The 24997-nt window shown below is 49.2% G+C and overlaps 1 protein-coding gene across 5 annotated transcripts in view; it reads right to left on the bottom strand.

The window, feature by feature from the left end:
- Nucleotides 1-3459: 3459 nt before the first annotated feature.
- Nucleotides 3460-24997, bottom strand: part of NSMF (NMDA receptor synaptonuclear signaling and neuronal migration factor) — a 46041-nt gene continuing 24503 nt past the window's right edge. For 3 of the 5 annotated variants that reach the window (XM_090121092.1, XM_031601539.2, XM_031601538.2), the window contains 10 exons: nucleotides 21683-21735; nucleotides 19535-19624; nucleotides 17713-17834; nucleotides 16788-16871; nucleotides 15704-15737; nucleotides 15077-15147; nucleotides 13805-13884; nucleotides 12384-12486; nucleotides 11913-11988; nucleotides 3460-10166 (listed from right to left, as the gene is read on the bottom strand). In XM_090121092.1, the coding sequence (XP_089977218.1) occupies nucleotides 10069-10166; nucleotides 11913-11988; nucleotides 12384-12486; nucleotides 13805-13884; nucleotides 15077-15147; nucleotides 15704-15737; nucleotides 16788-16871; nucleotides 17713-17834; nucleotides 19535-19624; nucleotides 21683-21735 (811 nt within the window). In that variant the 3' untranslated portion in view covers nucleotides 3460-10068. The remainder of the gene's footprint in view (nucleotides 10167-11912; nucleotides 11989-12383; nucleotides 12487-13804; nucleotides 13885-15076; nucleotides 15148-15703; nucleotides 15738-16787; nucleotides 16872-17712; nucleotides 17835-19534; nucleotides 19625-21682; nucleotides 21736-24997) is intronic. The other 2 variants (XM_090121094.1, XM_090121093.1) reach the window with 1 other exon arrangement.

The raw sequence follows: 24997 nt of genomic DNA, 5'->3' as shown, positions 1-24997 counted from the left end.
GCACCGCCCAGCCACAGCCCTGCGGCTGAGAGCCGTGAGCCGCCGGCCTCCGGTCCGTCCGGGTCTGCCCGCGAGTGCTCGCTGCCCTGCTGGGGCTCCGTGGCTCCTCTAAATGTAGTGCCGCTGGTAAACGTGAAAGAGAACTTCCAGCCCTGTGCAACCCGCTGGTGGCTGATCTCAAGCAAACCGTCCCCACAGAGCCTTCACAACCACGCGGGACTCTGTGCACCACGATGGGTCCCATCTGCCCCAAACTTTGCTTCCAAAGGCCGCGCATTCCCAGGTCCTGGTGCTCATCCCCCCTGCCCAGAGCCACAGCGCGTAACCCCAGCAAGAGGAGGCTCAGGGGGGGCCTCGTTGCTCTGCAGCCCCCTGACAGGAGGCTGTAGCCAAGTGGGGATCCGACCTCTTTTCCCATGCAACAGCAATAGGGTGAGAGGTGATGGCCTTCAGTTACACCATGCGAGGTTCAGGTTGGACAGTAGGAAAAAATCCATCTCAAAAGAGCAGCGATGCAGCAGAACAGAGTGCCTGGGGGGGGCTGGGGGGAGGTGTTCCAGGAGCATGGAGATGTGGCACTGAGGGACGTGGCTGGTGGGCAGGTGGGGGTGGGCTGGGGTTGGACTTGGTGCTCTCCGTGGTCTTTTCCAACCTTCATGATTCTATAATTCAACCTAAGGAAAAAAAATAACCCAAATCTGTTATTTTTTTCCTTTTATTTGGGCCCTAGACTGGCAGGAGCACAAGAAGGAACAGCTGAGGAGGAAGGGGATGGGAGGCGTGTGTGAGGATCACCCCACTGTTAGCTCAGCCATGGTCTGAGAAAGAGCAAAAGTAAGTGGGCATCAAGGGAAAGGACATAATGGGCATCAAGGGAAAGGACACAATGGGCATCAAGGGAAAGGACACAGTGGGCATCAGGGCAACACTAAGAAGCATTTTAAGGAAAGCTCTGGAGGAGGCAGTGAGGTTTCTGTGCTGAGGGCAGCAGGCATGGCTGGAGAAGGCAGTGAGGAGCAGGACCGAGCTGAGAGGAGAGTGAGCACTGCAGGACGTCAGATGGGAGCGCAGGAAAACATTTCTTGTGCTGCTTTCACTGCTCTGCCATCGCTGCTCCACTCAAAAGCACAGAGGAAAGCATGGCCGGTGCTTTTCTTCCAGGCAGTGCCTGTTATCAGCTGCCACCACGTTTCGTTGGGAAGCGATCAGGAAACAATCGGGAGCTCAGGGCTTTCCATGCCTCAGATAACACTGTGTGCTGAAATCCTCAGCCTGCGAGGCACGGAGGGGAATGGCAGGCAGTGACGTGCACAACCTTTGCCCAGAACCGCTCAGTCTCAGCCTGCTCGGGCGTTACGGAGCCGCACCCCGGCACAACACGGTGCTTCACCACCTCGGGTACAGCCCTGCTTACTGGAAGGAACGTCGCATCCTGCTGATAAGGCTCCTACCTTTGCACTCCTGAGCCAAAACGGAGCAATTTGCACAGCTTCAACCATACCTGGAAGTGAGCGGCTGCTGGACTTTTATTGCCGACGTTGCCATTGTGCTGGAAAGGGTCCAACGTCCACCTCCGCTGCTGCCCTGGCTGTGCAAGCCCCAGCTCGATGGAAGGAAGCAGCTCTTTGCAGTTAAGCTTTAATAACACAAGGTTTAAAGTTTGCACACCCCTCCCAGCGTGCCGTCCTGCATCGCAGCCCTCACGGCATCCCACAGCGGTGCCCTGGGTCGAGCATGAGGACAGGGCAGCGGGCAGTGACGTTTCCTGGGGTGACTCATGGCTCAGGCACTTACAGAGCCAACAATGTGCCTTTGTACTCGTGGATCTCAGTGGATTTCTCTTTCATGGTCTCGTCTCGTTGGGTTTTCAGCCCACGTAAAGCCCGCAAATCCTGAAATAATGAATCCCACGGTTGATCTGCACCTGGTACAAAGGAAACGTCTCCCTTTGTGGGGACTGAAGCTGACATCTGGTAGTTTTGTTGCGTGCCCTCCTGCCTTGATGGAAAAAAATGCAGTTATTCAATTCCTCCCCTGCCAGCCAGCACTGTGGGGCCTTCTATCATAGTTCCCATCAACTGCCTTTGTTCTAGGCCGAGCCTGAAACAGCGTAAGGGACTGGGAAGTGAAACTTGGCCAACTACTGAACGCCCTGGAGCTGATCCCCATCGCTGCATTTACACCTCTGGATTCCGCCGGAGCAGCAGCTGAGCGCTCCCATAAGAGGCTCCTGGGAATCCCATTCAGCTCTCATATTCCGGCACAAAAACAAACGCTGGATGACAAAACCCAGGTGTGACATTGGCAGGGGACAGGGCCGGGCTGTGTGATGGCAGAGTGCCACCGTGCAGCACGAGCTGACAGCGTCCCAGCGGCTGTGCAGGCAGCAGCAGGACGCAGTGTGTAAGGGACGTCAGTGCCAGGCCCACACCCAGCAGCTGGCACTGATAGGATGCACGGGGACGAGCCCAGGTGCAGCCAGGTGTGGAGAGAGCAGGGAGGGAGCAGGACTCAGACGTGCGTGATTTCCCCCCCTCCTCATCCTTTGTTACGGGGCAGTGTGAAAATCTGCCTGCACAGCCCTGGGTTTGTCCCCACCTCACCTGCGTGAGGAGAGAGGGAAGAAGGTGAGAGGTAAAAACAGCCCTTTGTATCTGGGCTTCTGCAATGTGTTTGACTTTGCACCCTGTGACACTGATTTAAAAACAGTGCAGTTTTTAAATGGCTCCAGAATGAGGAATAAAGGTAGGATTTCTGGCCACCAGGTTACTCGGGGCACCAGCGACTGGTGAAGGAGAACAGGGCCAGCTCTCTGGCACGGGTGGTGGAGGGGAGCTAGAAGTGATTTCCATCCTCTGCCGCTGCCGAAAGACAGACAACAATGTTTCCAAATGGGGAGGATGCAGAAACGACTGCTGAAAGATCCCAGAATGAGCGACAGTGTCCTAAAGGATGGCAGCGGGGGACGGGAGCGTAGCTCTGTGTGCTTAGAGGGGTGCAGTTGTGGCACTTGTTGAAAGGTGAACGCGCCTGAACGCACATTTCAGCAATGGAGATAAAGGGAGAGCTCATAGCGGGAGGCTCAGACCACAGCTGCTCACAGCAGACAGTGGCTGATGGGAACTTGATGTCCTCTGTTCTCCCAGGTGTGCTGAATGTCTTCACTCTGTCCCCACCGCAGGATCTGCCTCCCCCCTCAATGTCCCTCATTTAAGGCACTGACAGCTTTTGCTTTTCTCCCCGCGCTGCTCCCCAGGGCACAGTGCTCACAGTGCTTTACTTTTCAGCGTTTCTGCTGCCATTAAGAAGAGTCTGGCGCCAGGTCCTCCCTCTCTGCTGGCACAGCACACGTTTTTGCCAAGTGGCATTTCCTGGGCTTACCAACAGGCAGAGAACAACAAAAGAAAAGAAAAGAAAAAAAAAAAAAAAGGAAAAAAAAAAAAAAAAGAGAAAACCTGCTTTCCCAGAAATGTCTCCTTTTATTAAATCACATCTTAAAACCTAGAAACATTCACGTCATTGAAACCTGCTTATCATACACAAAGCAGCAGATGGGCTCAGAGGAACTGCGGGCTCCTGCATGGCACAGGGCTGCCCCCAGCACAGAGCCAGCCTGCAGCCCAGCTGTGCTGGCAGCTTCCTTCCTCCTCCCCAAGGAGCAGCCTGCTGGTGTGGGGCCTGCTGAGCTCAGAGGTGGCAAGCTCCATTTTCCAGACTCTCCCTTCAGACGGCTTTTGCCTGCAGCCAGCACAGCCCTCCGTCCTGGGGCTGACATCTCCAACTCCGACCAGCTGAGCAAAGGAACTGGAAATGAGAACTGCTGTCTGAACTCTGCAGAAATAGTTGAGATATTAAAAGCACGCTGACCTCCCAGGCCTGCAAGCACGGTTTTTGCTGCGGCTGTTGCTTGGCATCACAGCTGAAGTCGCCCAGTTCCAGGAATAGAGTTGTTACAGAACAACAGGAAGCACACAGCGGAAAATCCGCGGCCCCTTCGTGCTCACTCAGGTGCAATTCCAGGGCATTTCCCTGCAGTGTGGCACACATTGGCTCACTTGGTTCCTTCAGCCCTGCCCAGCTCAAAGCCCAATCAAAGAAGTCTCATTTGGCAAGCAGTGTCAGGAGGGAGCCCAGGGGCACGGCCTGCACTGTGAGCAGCATCCCATGCAGAGCTCCTCCCCCTGCTGTGTGTCTGAGATGGCTTTAGGGCATTTCAGAAGTCAGGGTAAGGATTCCTGTGCCGTACTCGAATTCCCAGCTCTGCACCAGCACGACTTTTGATTGGAGCCCCCAAAATCCAACAGCCCCCCACTCTCCCTTGAAGCTTTCTGAGTACCACCTGTGTGGACCTGTGCTGTCCTGAGCCAGCATGGAGCCAGCAAACATCCCCACACCAACAGCCCTCTCAGCACTGCTGCAGTCCCATTCCCCAGGTAAGGATCATCCCTGCATCCAGCTCATCACACCTACACAAAACCATGGGAAGATGACTGTCAGACACACATAAACCAACGACAGCAGAGGCAGGGAGGTGCTGTGCTGGCAGCTTATTGCTGTACAGCTGTTGCTGTATTGCAGCTCACATGATGGGCTGTGCTGTTAGAAGGGTGCACACACAGCTCTGCTGCTGCCATCACCATCAGCTGGTCAGGATGCAGAGAGCACAGTGCCCATTAACTGAGCACTGCTGCCTGACCATCACTGCATCACAAGAGCCTAGATGCTTTCTATACGTCCTTACGTATTTCAGTTTTAAGGATGCTCTAAAATCAGTACCATAATGTGAAAAATTACGAGCTTGTGTTAGTTCTTCGAGATGTACTCAATAGTTGTGGAAAAAATGCAACTTATCTCCAGAGAATATAAGATATGGATAAGGTATGGACTTTAATGTCCTTAATTTTATTACTTCCAGTCTTCCAGGTTTTCCACGCTGATGGGAAGTACGTTGGACTGAATTTATCTTTGAATCAAAGCAGCTGCCAGTTCCTATTGCTGGGAGTTTAGACAGACAGCCAACCCTGCTATCCTACTGCCCTGCTGATTGCCCAGCACAATTACCCCGGATAACAGCAATCACTGCCAGCTTCACAGCCATTAAACCACCCATGTACTCACTCAACTCCAGTAAACACAGTTAGCAGCAGGCTGATTTCTCATCAAAATCATAACAGTTTCCAGTTGACTTTGGCTTGCGTTTCCATGCCTGAGAAATAAAACACAGTCCCAGGAAAGATGCAGAAGGCTGTAGATGCTCTGTGATTGGTGGGACAAAACACAGATCACAAAGTACTCTATTTTTATAGATGGCTTAGAAGATGGCATTGCCAGTCGGTGTCCCCAGGGAGGATATCTGCGTGTCACCCTGCAGGAAGGTCTGTCTGCATCACCAGTTCCAGGGAACGTCAGGAAAATCAGCACAGAGTGACTCAGCTCAGCGTGTGGCTGCAGATCTGCTGCTTCCTGCTGCTGGCAGTGGGGCTGCACGGCACAACCCGGCACATCCTCTGCTGCATGGCAACCCGTGCCAATTGCCAAAGGCCCTGGAAGGATTACTTTTGAATTATAGTAGCATCGCATCCCGAGCCAAAGCAGCGTAGGTAATGTATGCATGTGTCACTCCTAAACTGGGTTAAGTGGGGCGGCTGGTGGCAGGGGTTGGAGATTCATGGTTCTTGAGATCCCTTCCAACCTGGGCCATTCTGTGGGTTGTGATGAGTTGAATGTTTATGCAGAGAGCAAGCAGGGCGAGTGTGCTGTGCACCTCCCAGCAGGGCCTGGGCTCAGGATGCCACCTGCAGCTCTCCCCGTGCTGGGGCTGCTCAACATCACTGCCTTCTGCTCTTCTGACCGCCCCAACTTGTGCTGCCTGGAGGCGATGAAGCAGTGCTTGCAGTCACCCTCAGCAGAGCACTGGCAAGAGGAACCCACAGCCACAGCTCACTGACACAGCAGGGTCCCGAAGCAGCAGCAGCTGTTTGCAAAGCAGACGTGTGCCAAGAGCTGGAGATGCAAACACAGCACAGAATGGTGACGTTGCCTCAAGAGGTGATGTGGAAGCACAGACAGACGTTTTGACCAGAAGCCTCTGGAGCAGGAAACCTGCGTGCAGCTCCAGACAAGTCCAGGCTGAGAAACGAGAGACAAATTCATTTCCGGAGTGCTCTCAGCAAAGCAGCACTGCTGGGAGGCAGGCAGAGCTCCCCACGGGCATGGGATGAGCTCAGGGAGCTCCTGAGGTGCTTGGAGGTGGAGGGAATGGGAATGCACAGTACACACAGCAGGGCCAGGACGGGCTGTTTGCCTTCTGCAGTCAGATGTTTCTCTGGAGCTACACAGACTGGTATGATTTTATTGGTTTAATGCAATAGAAGGGCTGGTCTGCTAATTCATTTGTTTCCCATCTCAGGCCTGGAGGTCAGTTGCAAAGGAAGCTGGCAGCTGCAGTGTGAGGAGAGATGCAAAAAGCTGTAACAGTTTTCTGACTTTATCTGTCCCTTAGGGCACCAATTTTTCTTCCTTCTCTTCCCTCCCAGCCAATAGAGAAGAGAAAAGCCTCTCTAGGAAGCCTGTACGGGACAAGTGCTACAACCAAAGAGATGGGCATCCCCAGCTTCTGGAGCAAGGTGACCGAGCTGCCAGGGCTGCTCCCAGTCTGGGCCCAGCAGAGCTCTCTACTGGCATTCCTCAGTAAGGAGGGTAAGTAAAGGGTTGGAGTCACAACCTACAGTGCCCCACAGCAAGGAGGGCACAAACTCCCACACTTTGCTGAGGTGCACCCATGTAGCTATCCCAATTCATCCCACTTCTCTCCGGGTTAACCAGGACTTTGACAGCACGTCACTGTGTCACACGTTCCTCCTGCCCCCACTAAGAGCAAATCCAACCCTTGGAGCTGCAGGAACAGCAGGAAGCAGAATGCCCATGCTGGGGCAGAGCCCAAAGCACAGCACAGCAGAAGGGCTGCAAATCCCCTGGGAGAGCAGGGTAACGTGGGCACAACCGTGCTGCAAACTGCTCCCCAGGATCCCCTTTCTTACGTGGCAGCTCCAACTCAGACAGCAGTTACTGTGTGTGAGCAAAGCAGTGTCATGGCTTCAGACAGACACATCCCAGCAGCTCAGTTCAAAGCTGGAGGAAGCACAGAGAGGCCTTGGGAAGGACAGACTGCACTCGGCTCCGACAGCAACATGCACACAGGTCGTCCCGTGCAGGCTGATCCAGCTGAGGAGTCACAGGCTCTATTTGTAATGCTTACACTTTGTTTTTCACCCTATCCTCTGCTGATTCCTTTTTTCCCCAACAGCCGCTTACAAAATTCAAGAGGTTAAAAGGGGAAGAATTCCTTTTTTTTTCCCATCTAAACAGTCGACACTTCAATGACGCTATTTGCACAGAAAACATCAACACTCTATTGTCTCCTGGTCACAGCTTTGAGAGTGTTTCATCTCTTGAGTCAAAAGAATGCTACAACAGAAATAATACGCTCATGTCATAAACATCACAAACTATGTTGATTATAGATCTTTGGAAAAGAGAGGAACGAGTCACTGTTGGTCATTACACTGCACCACAGTCAGCTGCACCAGAACAGCGCGTGCTGTTTGTTCCAACACACATCTTCCTACAGAGGTTATGCAAGAAACACCTTTCTACTTTGCAACCCGAGTTCCACAAGTGGTCAATGCTAATAGATACACAATAATTGTACAGACAAATCACTGAAGTGGATACAGAAATGGGCCCTTTCCCAGATAGAGAAGGTTTTCAATAGTTCCACAATGCTACATCCATGCTACCAAGTTCACCGAATTGGGATTTCACTTTAGAAAAGAAAGAGGAAGAACAAGTTGTCTGTCTCCAGTTAGGAGCAATAACCATAGGAGGCAAAAGGGTCACAAAGGGAGAGTTTTGGATCAGCATTTTAATCCTGCCACGACCACGCTCTAAATAACACGTGACTTTGCTTTCTGAACCTGTGGCTCCCACCTCTCACAAGCACAGCTGGTGGAGGCTACCAGGCTAAGTAGCAGACAATTGGCATCCATGTGGGTTTTGGTTTCAGATCAGGAATTTTCTGCCAAAAATCACAGCCTGTCCCCATCACTGCAGGGCTGGAAACACAGCTGGCCCAGGGACTGGAGCCCAGCAGGCAGAGAAGCACCTCTGAGCTGTTTGGTTCAACGCACTGCCTTCATGGCTCCAATCTCTCCCTCTCTCCAACTATTCCTCCCTTTACTTACCATATGTACATTCTTTCTTCAAAGGTTTTGCTCTGAAACTGCTCTAAATGTACAGGGTTCAGCAGTTCCAGCCAGCAGCCTGCCCCAGGATTACACCACACACGTCACAGAGGGAAGGAGTACTCTACAGATCAGAACAACTACTGCTTTTTGCAAGTATTTAAAGCAAGGTTTGTACATATATTTGCCATCACGTCACAATCTGATAATTTAGGTCCCAGGAAATCAGGAAAACAATCCCTCCCTGTTCACCTCCAGTACATTTTACTCATAGAAGAAATGGAGTGTATCACCCCCCAGGAGAGCTGGTGACCTGCACGGACTGCAAGTGGCATTGAGTTGTCCTCTGGAGAGCTGCAGAAGGAGAAAACCAAACCAAACCCCTCCCAAAACAAAAATCAGTCCCTGTGCTAAAGGAACAAAAAGTGAATCTATTCCAAACTACACCCTCAAATATCAAGTACAAATCTGGGCTCTCAAACCACAGCAACAAAGCCCTATGTTTGCTTTGTCCTTCACAGGAAGGGATGTGAGCAGCTCTGCCCAACAAACAGGTCTTTCTAGCACTGGAAAAAAGGAGATCTATGCACAAACAACTCGCAATCAAGTGAACTTTGGGAAGATTCAATCTCATGCTACAAACCCATGCTGAACTCTTCAGGAAGCGTTTCTTCCAAACGCCTCAGCAAACAGCCTCCTTGGAGGGCTTCTGATGGTCTGAACCCTCACTGCTCGACACAGCAGCCCAGAAAGAGAACTCATCTCTCAACACATTGCAAAACACTGGCATGAACAATTACCATGGCTATTAATTTCTAATTCATTTTTATATCATAGTGAACCTGGCCAAGGCTTCCCAGCCAAGTACCGTATTTCTAACCTAAAATATGTCAGCAAAACTAAAGTCACATAGTTTTGCAAGCAGCAAAATAGAAAGTAACAAAGTTGTGTCTAATTGGAGGAGAAATATACATTCGTGAGAGCACATACAATTTGTGCAACACAGCTACTCTGAAAGTAATGAACCAAACCAGATTAATCAATGCAGCAGACATGCAGGGTCTGCTAGGTTACGTTAAAACCATGTTTGCTGGTGATTAAATATGTCTACAGAAGATATATTACCATTCTGAATATATTTTCAAGCAGACCAAAAATACCTCATCTATTGGTTACTGGTGTGTTATTTTTAACTAATTAAATATCAGGAGGAGTTTCACCCTCCTCTCTATAAAAATTGCACTTATTTTCTATTAAACAAAACCAAAAAAAGTTAGACTTCAATTCTATATTCCAGTATATTCACATTGAAACTGGATCGTCTTGATGTCAGCCTGCAGGAGTAGGTGTAGCAGTCCTTGCTCTCCAAAATCCCCAGGCACAGAAGGTCCCATGAGTACAAAACTTTCCTTCCTCTGTGCTCTGGTCACTTCTTCATTGTAGTGCATGGGTAATTTATTTTTATTTTTTGTAAGAAAACCTGAGCTTTGAAAGTCTTTAAAAGGACCTGGAATCAAATCTGGCCCATTCTGACCCAAAACAGCTCAGTTCTGCAAGGAACTCCATCCTGTCCTCACTTCACACAGCTCCTCCTGAGACACCACGGCTCTGACCCGAGGCCAGCGAGGTGTCAAACCCCTTCCCCTCCAGTCTCTCTTGACCCAGGAGACTTTCTTCCCGATCCACTTCCGAGGGCTCCTTCTTCCCTCCCTTTAGCACTGCAGCCTCCTGTAGGGCTCCCTGTGCCAATAAAAGAGTCTCTCTGCAATAAGCATGACTTCTTAGACACTGGTGATCAACAACTTCTTGCAAAGTCTTCTCCAGATCATAAAATGTCATCGTAATCCAATAGTTTAGAGTGCTGGCGGGTCTTCCAGAGGCGGTAAAGGCGGAAGTCAAAGTAAGTCTCAATCATTTGCTTACCTAGAGATGAAGCAGAGGGTTGGGTTACACACTGAAGCAAGACAGAGAAACAAGATGGACCGAAAGCAAAACAAAACAATGGACAGGGGCACAGGAGAACCTGCCAGCATGTCTCATTTGGAGAAGACTGACATGCAGCATGTACCCCAGGGCATGTGAAGGCACCCATGAGAAGCAAGCACCTTTTTAGACATCCTCAGACCCTGAAAGGCTCCTTATAATCCCCTGGCAAGGTCGGTCTGTGGAGGTGGGAACTGAACACAGTATGTGACTCCAGACTTGGAACCTCCGCACTGACTGCAGAAAGTGGAGTACCGGACAATGGCTCCAACAGGCTGCACCAGGCAGCGCCACACTGAGAGTTTAGACTGTTACACATCAAGAGTCAACCTGCTGTAAAAACTGGGGGGAATCAATGAAATAATTAACATAGCAAATTCAAAACAAAAATTGTGGGTTTGGGGGGAAAATAAATGTTTACAGGCTGTCCCTGTCCTGCAGAGCTCTCTCTGCTCACAGCAATAGGCTCAACAGGACACACTGATGTAAGTTCTGCAACTTGGACTGGAGGTGGGCTCTCGTGAGGTGGTTGCAGGCTAAGCACTGCACTCAGGGCCACTGCTGGACACAGCAAGTGCTATTGGAAAACACAAGGCACAAACAACCCTGGGCTCAGGGCCCAAGGAAGAGATTTTCGCTTTTGAGGCCTGATTAAGATTAGTTTCAGATGACTTTGAGAAGGATTACAGGGGTTACACTCTTAGTGCATCCCAGACTGATCAACAGGATAAATTCAGACACAGTCTTCAGCCCAGCCCCCTGGATGATCAGCTGCTCAAGTACACACACACATAGTCCACTGCCTTGCCTGTTCGGCTGTGCAGAAACCCAGGAATTTCCCTGCAAGTTGCTTCCTGTCACACATGTATAGGCGTGTTTGCTTGGGTTCTGTGCAACCAAACCCTGGCAGGACATGCACAGTGAATGCTGCACAGCACTGATGTGCTCAGCTTCTGTACACTACTGCACGTGTAAGAGGGAGTTAAGAATAAGCCAGCAGCATCAATGCCAGCTGTGAGCAGCACAGGAAGTACCCAAGAGCTTACAGCCTAGTGCTGTGTGTCTTTATCTTCCAAAAGAAGAAAGTACTGAGGGGTAAGGCAGAGATAGATTAACAAGGGCAACTTCAGAATGTCATTTGTGAAACTGCACCCATAAATGTGTAGACGAAAGAACAGGAAAAAATCCACAGTGCCTTGAAATAACTTGAGCTATGGGGGGAAAAAAAAAAAAAGAAAGCAAAGTGGGCTGACATGTAGAATGGCTGCAATGGGCTTCATCCAAATCATCTGCTACTGAGACAACCTGCTTGGTGCCAGTGGCTTGAGTCCTCTGGAGAAGAAACCCTTTGAGTTCTGCTCCTATGTATCCCATGGACTCCACACACCCCAGTAAAATGATGAATCTCCCAAATTCAGCCTTGAGACCTGCTTATTTTTTAGGCTATTTGTCACTTCCAGTGGTTCTGCAGATTCAGGCACAACAAGCAGGACAGCTAAATTGTGAATAAGGGGGAATTGTATAGGGAAAGCTAGGTCCAGCAAATGAGCTACACTGAAGACGATTAAAAGCAGAAGGATGATGGTAAGGCTTAAGGGAGCTCAAAACTGCTTTTTTATGAAGATGCCCATGGAAGGCAGTAGGCTGATCTGGAAGATATGGTTCTTTGCACAGAAAATAAATTACCTTGAGCTGATAGTTCAAGTGGAGACTCAAAGGCAACCCTATAAGGATTCATTAAGTTTTTCAGATTCTGAAATAGCTGAAAAAAAAACATACAAAAAGTTAGGGGCTGAAAACAAAGATGAACTATAGGACATCCAGAATTGCTCATCCTTCACCCCGACCTCTAGGAAACAATCCACTACATGTTCTTTAAATAAAATATCCAATTCAGCAGTAAATAAATCAAATGCTTTGACTGACTGTTCTCCTAGAGGCTGCAGCACCTGTCTGTTCCTGCATACCACTAACCTCTGCCCTCTGGGAGTGGCACAATCCATAGGATAGTTCAGCCACGAACAGCCCCTGGTGGGATAGGATGCAGCATGTTCCACCCAGCAGAAGAGGATTTGACAGCACAGTGTGTCTGCTGCCTCCCTGGGCTTGGTGCTATTCAGCAGTCCTTCCCAGAGAAGTAACCCACAAAACTCTTACCTTCTCCCCATTGGGGTTTCCAAGAACATAGCAGCCCATGATGTGAATAATATTTGGTTCAGGATTGATTTTACTCATCAGACGGCTCAACCTCTTCCAGAAGCTGGAAGAAATAAAAGAGATCATTTAGAAATTGGTTTCCTCAGGGGGATGCGTGAGCACATGCAGCTCAGGAAAGGCCTGAAGCTCACAGCCTGAGCAGCAAGCTGCCCAGGAAGAGATGGAGGGTCTGAGACAAGGAGGAGCAGGGGCAGAGCCTGCTTCTCAGCCCCAAGCCATGTGGTAGGGAAGGAGGAGCTGCTCAATGAGACAAGGGAGCTCCAAGGTGAAGAAAAAGGAGCAAAATCCACCTGGAGTGTTTTTAAATCCACTTTACTTTTCTCACTACTGACTAGCATGCTGTACCTGAGGGACATGAGATACAGTGACCTTCCTTGCACGAGGATTAGAGCAGACAGGTGGGCTCTAAAGCCCAGCAGCTCCTCTGTGATGGCTGTGATCAGATGCTTGTTTGCAGTATAAGCTCTTCTCAGGACTGCCTCCCAACCATGCAGAGGTGGGATGGAGACATTCACTTCCAAACACCCTTTCAGCTGCATGTCCACAGTTTTCTGGAGGCTCTTGAATTACCAGCGTCAGATCTGCTATGCCCCCAGTGCATTCAGAAGCACTTGTGCACGTGCCTTTTATTGATGGTGTTTGTGCCAGAGCATGAGAACACTGAACAGATGTTGATTTTAATACTCAGCTCTCATGCCAACAATTTGTTGTGTAGGAACAGGTTGGTATACAAGCTCACCCCCACAACGAAGCACTGCTAGACAAATTACATTTGAGCCAGCACAAAGAAGCAGGCAGCAAAACAGGCAAAGCTTAACTCTGCAAGGAAAAGCAAAATTGCCTCAGCAATGCACTGGACTTTGAGCAGGCTTTGCAGAGACAAATTCCACTTCCCCTTGCATTTAGAAGGGCAGTTATCAGAGACAGCTGTGGGGGAATAGCTTGGATTTCTGCCACTGGTCACCTGCTAAGAAAAGCTACCTCAGCTACTTCCAAGCCCCAAAGGCATGAAGTGCATGTTCTGGTTTCTAGTCAGCAAAGCCTTTGTTAAGAAAGGAAATGCCTTTTTCTCTTTTGATAATCTCTAGTCCAGAGACATACCATAGAGCAGATAAGAGCATAAGTCTTCTGGTGACCTGACCCAAAGCTGCACCAGCCCTGGGTTGAGCTTGGTTCTGTCATCTTTCCAACTCTCCCCCACGGAGTTGTAAGCTGCTATTTAATTCCCTCTCTGCCTCATCCGCCCCAGGCTAAACCATCCCAGCAACCTCTGCCTCTCCTTCTAGACCATGTGCTACAAACACAGAGCAAACAGAGCAGAAAAACGCTATGTGACTCTAGAACATAACACAGTCACTTACAGGATCATATCTTCCTCCTTCTCCACTTTGGCGAAAGTGGCAACTTTGTTCTTTAACAAGTATAAGTGACCTGGACCCCCCTGCAAGACAGAGATGGACAAATGCAAAACACGGGAAGAAGCAAACCCTGGAGATATTCCTTGTTCAGTGCAGCCATACCCAGCAGGGCCACAAGGGAGCAGAATGGACCCGCCAGGCTGGCACAGCTGCTACAGCCTTCAAAGGAGATTCCATAGGCACTAACTCAGAACATTTTCACAGACAGAGTACGTTGGGGGTTGGATTATCCATTTGTTAATGTTATTATGCCCACCTCGCTCTAGAAAGATGTAGTAATAAGAGGAAAAAAAACCCAACACCCATCACTGTGGGTGGCTGGAGAACAATAGTGAAGAAAAGAAAGCCCCTTTCACTGGGGTGTGTTAGGGGAGTTGCTGTGGTAGGCAGAAAGAAGCTGAGCACAGCAGGAGAAGCAGGCAAGATGTCACTGTAGAAGAACTGGAATTTAGCAGTAACAAGCATAAAAAGATTGAATACAACATCAGGAAAATTAAGAGTTGCAGTCTTCAGGTCACTGGGCTGCAAATGCTACTGCTCTGCAGCACGAGGCACGTATCATACAATTCTTAGAGTTGGAAGGGACTTTTAAAGGTCATTTAGTCCAACTCCCCTGGAATAGGAAGTTAGGCTCACTTCCTCACTTCTCCTTTCAAGGTTCCCTGCACAGCTGCTGGGGCAGCACAGAGCTGAAGCTCACAGGAGAAGAGACTCGGGAAGGAAATCCCCACCAGGCCCCAGATACAGCAGTGCCCCAGTCTGTCCCAGGCACTGCTCCCTCTGCCTGCAGCTTCACCCCTCTCCCTCCTCTGGGACTCCAGGCTGTGCCACCTGCTGGTCGGATCTGTGACATCCTTCACTTGTCAGCGTCACTCTGGAGCTGTACAAAAACTTACAGCTATCGTATCAGACATACTCCTTCCTTTCTCCAAAAATCTCTTTCTGGAGGCTTCGCTAATGCAAGTTTGCTTAGGTTTCCTTGAAAGCAGCTGAAAAGCAACCCAGCTCTGGAGCTGGCTACAGTAAGTCAAACGTTATCTGCTGCTGTCACAGCAACTTGTGATGGCTTGCTGTCTGGGCAAAGGAGAAGTGAAAGCTGCATGCATCTACCCTAACAGAACCTAACGTTGGAATATCGGTTCCTCCAAGTACTTTTCCCTATAGAAAAAGAGGAATTTGTGACAAACCACTCCCACTCTTAACAACTTTCATTACCTGGCAAAATATCAGCATCTTCCAGATTTTGCAGCCTTTCCGATAAATGTTAAGCTTCTTCTCTATTTCCTCTGGAAAAAACATTTTGGGAAAGATGAGCCATGGAGGAAGTGAAAAATGAACCTTGCAAAATCATTTTTTCTTCTCAGTAGAGTTCAGTCTTGAAGGCCAAACTGTAAAAGGTGCTCAGCATGCATTTTCAATAATGTCAGAGCAAATCCTCACCTTTAATGCTGTGGAAAATGAGAAACCACAACCCATCACAGGGCAGGCAAGGTACAGAGCAGCACCAGCTACTGCTCTCTACTGACTACTTTGCTGTACCAGACCCAGCTGTCCTGAGCCCCTGCTCACCTAAAAGGGTACCTCACAACAGCATCTTTGCTGCCCTGTGCTTCAAGCTTCTCCTTCATAATCTGTGACCTTAGCACAGAAAACTGCCTACAGAAGTGAAGTTTTATTATGGCAGCAAATCCAATAGCACCACACTGAGCATCAGGTATCATTGGGGTGATAAAAACACCTTTGTACGTGGTAGCTGAGGTGCAGGGCAAAGTGACTTAACATACTGATCAGATACATTTGCAGCAGGCAGGACTTAAGATAAAGAAATAGCACTCAGCATACCTAGGATGTCATCAAAGGTGGCGTGTTCATGGTCCTGGAAAGCGAAAAGAAGCAGATGTATCAAGGTTTGCTGCCATTACACCAGCTTCCATAACACTTCTCAGGTCTTCATTATCACACAGTCATATTCCCAGACAAACATACTCTTCAGCATGATTTAACCCACTGGTGGCTTCTAGTTGCATTGCAGGAATTATCACCCTACAACACACCTCAGCAAAGAAGCTGAAGACCAAATAGTCCATTGGAAGCCAACTTCATCTAAAGACTTGGAGATGAAACCCACAGACCAGCCCAAAGCATACACAATCAGACACTGTCAATGTCATCAACGAGTATTTGCCTCTTAGCCCACACTGTGTATCCAACTGATGGTATTACACACATCCAGGTTGGCTAACAAATGGCCAACACTCCTAACCCATCTGCCTTTGGCATAGCAGGGTCACCAGTACAGCTGTACAGCTCTCAGTGGAAGGGAGGCAGCAGAGCTAAACCCCTGGCAGCACTGTCTGCTGCACAGAGACTGAATTTTCTGGGCTGTCAGCCTAACCCTTCCCTTTCAAATTAAATGAATGTGAAGTGAATAGGAAAAAGAGACCCACGACTCCCTGCTGGTGCTTTAGACATTGTTCAGGCAAGACTCCTAGTGAAAATCAAACTTAAATTCACGGCTGACAGGGAAGCACCACTGCACAGAGGGAAGTGGTCCACTGTAATGCTCTGAGGTCTTACATTGCCTAAGGATGAGCAGAAACACAAGTCTTGAGCATGGTAACATGAAGTTCCATTCAGGTCTGTCTTGGCTTCCCTCGCTCGTCTTCCCCCACTGCCTGGCTGTGCCTACATAGTCTGATATCCCACATACACAGCTTTCACCCCACCTTGCTCTTCCACTTTGATTTGAGCCTCCTCAAAAGCTGCGCCAAATCCCAAACCTGGGTCCAGCACATACCCAGCCCTTTCCTTTCAGCTTTTCTAAGTCACAATCGTGTTTCAAAATCACTGTAATAGGAACAAAGAAAATAAATCTGTGTGGAGCCAGCTTCCACCTTCCTGGGCAGAGCAGAAGCGATATACTCACATAGAGAATGGGGATGATGGAGGGATCGTCCCTGCGGATAATTGTTGGGACATATTCAGCTTTGGGCACCTTGGAAGAAATGAGCTGTAAAGAAAAAAAAAAAAGAATTGCAAGAGGACAAGGAGAGGCCAATAGAGAGTTCAGAAGCACAAAGGCTGTGCTAACAGTGCCTTGTTCAGTTGCCCCTCCTAGGTGTTATCCAAACCAGAAGATAATCCAGACTATCTGCATTGCTGTGGAAGGTCCTCCAAGCTTTTGGTCCACTTCAGAGCATCCTCAGGCCTGTGAAGTACTCCCAGGCATCACAGTTCCCCCAGCCCTCAGCAACTGAGTGCACAGCTCTGTCCAGTAGTAGGACTGAATCCGAGATGACGGCTTGTAAAGAGGAGATAGGTGGGCACAGAGGATGCAGCTTCTTGCAGACCAGCAAGATTGGCTGTAGCCCAGTAAAGATCACTGCTGTACAGCCTTCCCTGTGTGAAGTTTTATGCTTTTGGCTGGAGAGGACTGTTCAAATTCATGTGCTCAGTGGGCCAGAGGTGGGATGGCTGCGTGCCTGAGCCAGGACCAGCCAGAGCTGAGCACAGCAGTGGCCAAGGGATAAGATGACATAAGGCACACGCAGCCATAGGATGTCAGGCAGATGCAGGCTGCTTGGCAGCTCTGGATGAAGTGTTCAGCCAGCTCGTTAAGAGCCTAACTGGGCAGGCCTGTCATTAGCACAAGCCAAACTGAGATGGAGATGCAGTTGATTTGGCTGTGCTGTGATTTCAGGCACTTCTGTTCAAGGCTGTGAGAGCAGAGCAAGCACTGATGTCCAGAGATGGACAGTCCTCTTGTTCACCCTGCAAATCCTAAACTTAGCAGCTGTCAGAAGACAGACAGAGCCCAAACAGATAAAGGTACCCTGCTTGGAAACACTCACCATTATTTTTGGTGGAATAAAGTCTTCTCCATCACACGCCATGGCTTCAAGCTCCTTTTCTGCTTCCCAGTTCAAGTCAAAGTCACCATCCAAAGTGCCACAGGAATCCTGAAGGTCATGGCCTGTGAGAACACAGCGTGCATCACAAGGGCAGAACAGCTTGCCTTCTCCACTCAGCCCTGTCTGGTAGCCACTTCACAAGAAGCATCACAAGCCATGAGACTTGTGCCCTCCTTCCTTCCAACACAGTGACAGACACCACACGTCGGGGCTGGCATCTCTAAACAGACAAACTCTTGACAAACGACGAGTGCACACACAGAGTCTGATACCACACATCACATAACATTTCATCAGTCTCACAAGTGTAAGCTTTCAGATGCTAATTCACAACAGTCACCCTGTCATTTCTGAAATGGGGAAGGAGATGGAATGCAGACAGACTCTCTACACTTTAACACTGCCAAGCTGATGAGCAAAAGTCTCCAAAGACTCCAAAACTGGTCTCCTTGTAATAGTTACTGGTCCGACTATGTTTTCTCTTATACTGTATAAGTATAGTGCTTATACAGAAACTCTGCCTTCTTAGTCAAATTGATCCTGGCAGAGAATCCTAGAGCGCGAGGACGGCCGTAGCAAACACAGTAGTATTTCCACAGTAGACTTGAATTTGCTCTCCAAATTCACCTTACCTGTTGGCCTTCAATGCCTCCTGGGGAAAAAAAACATCTGGAAGGAATATAATCGACCGTTAAATGTTAAAAATAAAGATGGTTCCCTTAAGCCAGGGAGTGAGGAAAGAGAACAGAGGTGCCTCCACTTGTGCCTTTTGGGATGTCCAAGTGTCATTGGACAGTGCTGGAGCACCAAACACATCTGTCTGAACCATGTCTTTTCCATTCGCTTCTGAGTTAGCTGAGGGAGCAGGGAAGAATCAAACTGCAAAGGAACCATCGGGTCATGTTTTGAACCTGGCCTTTCGTACATCTCCCCCTGCAACCTGGCACGATGTGTGATCTCCAGCCAGGAGGGCTGGACCTCATGCTTACCTGAAAGGTCAGTTGATTTCAGTAGTGAAGTTTATGTAATGAATACAACCCATGTCAGCATGGGCAAACTCATAACCGTTAAGACCCTTGCCTGCAGGATTTCAAATAAAAATTGGGTGAAACAGTCATTCTCTTTACAAAAAAAAAAAAAGACAGTGGGAAGATGCTGGCATTTTCCTTTTGTAAATTATCACAACAGCACCTGGGTCCCCACAAGTGGAACACTGTAGCATTACTGAGGATTTCCAGAGGAATTCCTGGCAGCCCAAAGATCAGATTGCCCCAAGCTATCATCTGTGCAGCCTGCACAGATAGGAAATCAAAGTTATGTTTCACGAAGCACTGCAGCTGTGCTCCAAATTATTCTAGGCTACAGAAGAGCTCAGAAGGGGCTCTTGCACAGAAGACTGTGAAGGTTTGCCCCTCTATGGTGAATGCAACCTTGGACTGGTGTGCTTGCAAGTAGGGTGTTGCCCCCAAGCAAACAAGGGATGGTGGGAACAGAGAGCCATAAGAAAGCTGTACCACTGGGTGTCCTTTGGCTGCTGCAGAAAAACATGAGGATAGATGTGCTTGTGCTCTACCTGTAAATATAGGTACACACAGATGACCAGGTGCATATACCCAGAGTATTATCTGCTCAGATCTCATGGAACTAAAAGGATAACAAATGGGACAAAAGGGAACAGAGAAGTTACTCCAGTGGGACTCCAGTCAACACCTCAGCTGGAGGGTTTGGCCACAGGAGGAAGCTCAAAGGACTCAGAACTCACTTTCTCGAGAGTCATGGAAGGAATCAGCTTTGATGGGAGTCGGGTCACTCCAGGACCTGCTGAAGCTCCTCTCACGCCGTTCGGCAAATGCTAGGATAAAACCAAAGCACGACATTAACAGACTCCAAAGCCACCTCGGTTGCTGCCAGCAAAACAAAACATCCAGTAGATTTCCACCAAAGCTACACATCACGATCTCCCCTGTGCTTGTTCTTCCACTTGCCAACCGTGAGTCCACTCCACACAGCAAACAAGGCTCTGTCTTCCAGACAGCAGCAGCAGAAGTGCCCACTTTCTGACCTGAGCCATTGCACGGTATGTAACTCAGAAAAAAGAGAACACTCGATGGTCACTCCTTAAATGTGCACTGCTCAAACCTCAATTTCATCAGGGCGATTCCAATATCCCAGTGTAAATGCTCTGACTCAAAAGCCTTCACAAGAAAGTGCACACACAACAGCTAATGACACCTGTAACTAGAGGAAGGCAGCTGTCCAGTCATTTCTCCCTTCTCATGTGTTAGGATGTTCTCTTCTTGTTCTGTTCCATCAGAGAAGGGGCCTTTAGAAAGCTCATGCTTTCCAAATTTTCTGGCAGAAGAAGAAATACTTCAGTTTTTGTTCACCTGCTGTGGTATGAGCATTTTTCACAACCCCACTTTTGTTTTCTGGAATAGATACATATATTTTTTTCTTTCTTCAAGGGCCATTTGTACTGGCATTTCCCAAGTGGAACCCAGGCAGCTCGGCCCAGCTGACTGCCCTGCAGGCAGATTTGAGAATCACCAACCATAATGTCTAACTTGGCAATTCCCTGGGAGAGCCATCACATCTAGATTAACAGCCACTTAGGGCCCCTAACGCTTATTTCTAGTAGCAGACAGATCAAGCTCACTGCAGTAAATGCAGTAACAGCATCTCACATCAGCAACACAGGAAATCAGGGCAGATCTGCATGACAAGAGCAGAGATAGAGCCTGTCCTCTGCTGCACCGCGTCCAAGTGCAAAGGTCCAGGGAAACAAATCACATGGAAGTTCTTCAGGTAATTTCCATCCTCAGCTTTCATTTAAACAACACATGTAGCTACTGAGCACGTGGAGAAAGCTTTGAAAACATGACCCGAGAGTTACCAAGGCAGAGAGGCACGCCTGAACTTACAGACAGCTCTAGGTGAAGGTGAGCCCTTTTCATTTCAGGCAGTGCTAACTCAGATGCCAATAAAGACACTTTAAGAAGCAATGCTGTTTGCTGACTACTACCCACAGCATATCAGAATGGAGAGGAAATTCAACTCAAATTCAACCCAGCAACACTTTTGCTGTGGGCAGTCTGTACGTGACACCTGGCCAGGCGGTGGCGAGAACACGCTGTTTCCTCTTCTGGAACAATTCTCAGCTCTCAGGTGCTGGCTACACCGCTCTCAGCCCATTCCACAGCTATGAGAGAACTGTCCCAGCCAAGTTATGGAGAAGCAGTGCCTCCCTCATGGAAAGGAAACTGCTGTTTCCCAGGCCTAAGAGGTGATTTCTTCCCAAGTAAGGCATAATGCTCCCTTTATTTACCCCCTTGCTCCAATCTCTTTCCTGTTCTTCTTTCTCTCCACAGCCTTCCTCTCAGATCCCACTGGGCATCTCTCCCCAGGCCCTGCTGTGGGGAAGATATAGTGGTGGGACAGGGGAGGAAAAAAGAGAAAGCCACTGGTCCACACAGCACACAAAGCACCAACTGCCTCCAGGGAATCACAGCAGGTCCACACCTTCAGTGAGAAGCCAGGCAGCTCACTCTGCTCGACTTTCAGCTCTGGTTCTCCTTGCTGCTACACCATTGATCACCAGATACCATGCAGATGTGGGACAAGGATGCTGCAGCTCTTCCACACCTCATACAGAGGATGCAAATTTCCCACGGCCAATGCAGAGGGTCTTTGGAAACAGCTGAAAGGCTGCTTGCAGATATCCGTGTGTCTTGGAGACTTGCAACAACCTGGCCTTCTCTTCATAAGGTAAAATGGCATTGGCAGGTCAAATCCTTCCTCCAGCCCAATGCTAACTCCTTTCTATTGGCATCTGTGCACAACTTGGGCTCCCTGTAAACCACCAGCACAAACCCCAACTCCTCACAGCCACATCTGACAGGTTCTCACTTACTTTGTGCTTTAACCCTTCGGCTCCCCACCATGCGGAGGTGCTTCCGAAAATTCCTGTAAGAAAGTTCAAACAAAACCTCTGAGAAAGGTGATATGAAGCTGGGCCCAGGAGGACTGAAAAAGCTGGGAAGGAAAAAAATGGGAAGACAGTGCATTTCCTTCAAGGCATTCAAACACTGGAGAGTGTTTGAACCTTTGTTCAGGGTTATGTCTGTCAAGCATATGGTTGTTTCTGAATCCTCTTGGACCAGTGTTACAGAGCAAGTGAGGTTCTATCTGGCTGTCCCATTCTCATGGGCTGCTGTGGGCTTTGTGCCCACTCTCCTGTACATCAGGCACCTGTTCTGCAGCATCAGCTGCAGCCCATGCTAGCAACACTCCTTCTTCTCCTGGTTAGCAGCCAGAGCTTCTCCCCCCTCTCTTTCTGTCCACACGTGCTCCAGCAGGAAAGTGAGGTGCCCTGGGCTTTGCAGCATGCACACACAGCTTGTAGCTGTGCTCATTCCCAAACACATTCAGAGCAGCTGCTAAAATCCCAGCAGCACCATTAGCAACCACGCAGCCCATACTGCTCTCCAGAGCAAAATGCTGGGAAATATTTTTTCAGCTTCTTCCTTCTTGGAAGCACTGCTCAGCAAGGCTGACTGCCCTCACCAGCCAGCTCTCTGTGGCTGCCTGTCTAATTATGTGCTTTCCTGCCCAGCACCACTTCAGTAGGGCTGCAGAGTTCTCAGTTCCAGAGGAAAGCCCACCCAAGGGCAAGCCTCAGAGACACAGCTGCATCTCACAGTCTGCATAAAGCAGGCCATCCTGGCAACTCCTGAGAGCATGTTCAGTCTGGGGAAAAGGAGGCTGAGGGGAGACCTTATTGCTCTCTTCCAATATCTGAAAGGTGCTTACAGTGAGAGCAGGGTTGGTCTCTTCTCACTGGTGACGGGACGAGGGGAAATGGCCTCAAGTTGAGTCAGGGTAGGTTTAGGTTGGATATTAGGAAATTCTTCTGTACTGAAAGGGTTGTTAAGCACTGCAATGGGCTGCCCAGGGAGGTGGTTGACTCACCATCCCTGGATGTGTTTAAAAACTGTTTGGATGTGGTGCTCAGGGACATGATTTAGCAGAGGGTTGATAGTTAGGTCGTGGTTGGACTCGACGATCTTTAAGGTCTTTTCCAACCTGAGTGATTCTATGAGGCAAAGCGACTCTTTCTACAGCCTCCTTAGAGCAAGGGACCTGTTTCCCTTGGTTTCTCATCACTCATCTAAACAGTAACTGAACAGGACAGGAACCAAACAGGACAGCAGAAAAGACACAGGGGATGAGCAGCAAGTGGACTAGAAAGGAAAGGCTCATCCCTCTGTGAACCCTGCTCAGGTGAGGTGACTTCAGCCTGCACTGCAGCCCCCGGGGGATGGCAGTGACCCACATACCTGCAGCCTGTATGGAGCAGGGGGTTCTAGATCCCCTCTGCCCCTCCAATGTACACCACAGACATCACACAACAGAGACCATTGTTGGTGAAAGAGGTGAAATGACAAGTTGTCTGCAGCACACACCAGTTAGTAGAATGAGTAAAGACATGGTACAACCATGCAGACACTTGAACAAACTGGCTGGACTGGGAGACACATTCAGCACTGACATTGAGGCATTCAGAGCAAGGCAGACACATCTACTCTGGTTTAGAAAGATCAACACAAGCACAGCTCTTGTGAGAGGAAGAGCCCATGCCATGGTCTGTACTGCCCCTTCTTTGGCTTCAGATCCCATGCAGCCATCAGCATCCAAACTCAGCAACTCAGGAAGGAAGACCTGAACTGCTCTGTATGCAAAGCTTTCAGCAGTGCACAGTAACTGATCACCAGGGCTGCTTTACAGCACGTTAGATTCAAATCATATACAACATTCTAAGGGGACCAGGGACATTCTTTAAACCAACAGGTCTTAAATGTGGTAAATCACCAGAATGAAGTCTTTATGGGCCACTGCAAAACTAAGCTTACACCAGACACCAAGCACTGAAGTTAACTGCCAAGGCCACCTTTACAACCTTCAGTGCTTTTGGCATTTTGAAATCCATTTTCTGGTTAAATGCTCAGTTCTCCCCTCCAGAGAGGAGCTTCTTCTGGAGGTGGGGTCCAGTTTGCCATAAAACAGTGCTGCTCCCAGCTGGTCCTCTCCCATTAGTGAGGGCTGAAGGCAGCTCTCTGGATACATCCTCTAAAAACAGCTGTGAGTGGCTGCAAGGAAAATTCAGAGGTAACCTCTGCATTAAGCATTTAGAGAATGGGACAAAGAACCTTTTTCTCTCCTCAGCTCTTCTAGACAAAGCACTTTGGAAAAGAGATCCACCTCAGTGTGGGCATCCTGCAGCCACATGGATCCTCAGGCCCCTCTGTGCTGACATGTTAGCACGAAAGCATGGGCTTTCACTGCCATTCAGGGATACCTGGGGAGCAGTAGCTTGCTCTGTGAACGGCCATAAACCTGCCCAGTCCTCTTGCCTGGCTCCTACAATTGCACCTTGAAAGCCCAGTGTTACATGATCCCTACTAAGATCTCTTCATCAAAATCCAGAAAGCAGCCCTGAAGTTACAATGGTAAAATCTTATTACTCCCTATCCTGCAGCACCCCCTGCAGTGCTCCATCTCTTCTCTGAAGAGCAGCATCTTTGTTATCTCAGAGGTGAATGACAGCGCTGGGATTACTGCAGTACATCAGTGCCCTGCAGAACTCCGTTCATCAGACCACCAGGCGCTGCCCCCCTCAAGGCAGCACCTTGATGCCAGCAGGCAGCAGTGCCATACAAACTCAGCTCCCAGCACACCAGGCTGTGCGCTGCAGGGTTCTGCAATAACCACCGACCTTCCAAAACACCCAAGGCTGCAAAGGGCTGCGCAGCAGCACCTGAAACTGGGATAGTGCTGGGATCCTCCTCGCTCCTCAGCGCTACCAGGCAATCCTTACACACCGCCGGGGTTGGCTGCCATGGCCCAGCCAAAGACCCACATCACCTTCATCAGCACTGCAGTCCCACCTCCTCCTACCACGAGGGCAATGCAGACAGCTCTGCTGTGCAATCCTTCCCGGGCTCCTCAGAGCAGTGTGTCCCATGAGGCCGGTGTGACAGCCACGGTGCTGAGCGCTCAGCATCTCCGAGGTGCACAGCTCCCACTCCTGCACCTGCAAGCTGTGTCAACAAGTCATTGTCTGACAGAGGCTCGTCTCTGTCTAACAAATTCTGAGAAACCTCTTTCCTTTTAAAGATACACTGTCTGTTTATTTACCCCGTCTTCATTTTTGATTTGCATTTGTCCT

The sequence above is a fragment of the Phasianus colchicus genome, chromosome 19, assembly GCF_987193195.1.
Source record: "Phasianus colchicus chromosome 19, bPhaCol1.hap1.1, whole genome shotgun sequence".
Taxonomy (NCBI): Eukaryota; Metazoa; Chordata; class Aves; order Galliformes; family Phasianidae; genus Phasianus; species Phasianus colchicus.
This window is presented reverse-complemented; position numbering and strand designations above follow the sequence as displayed.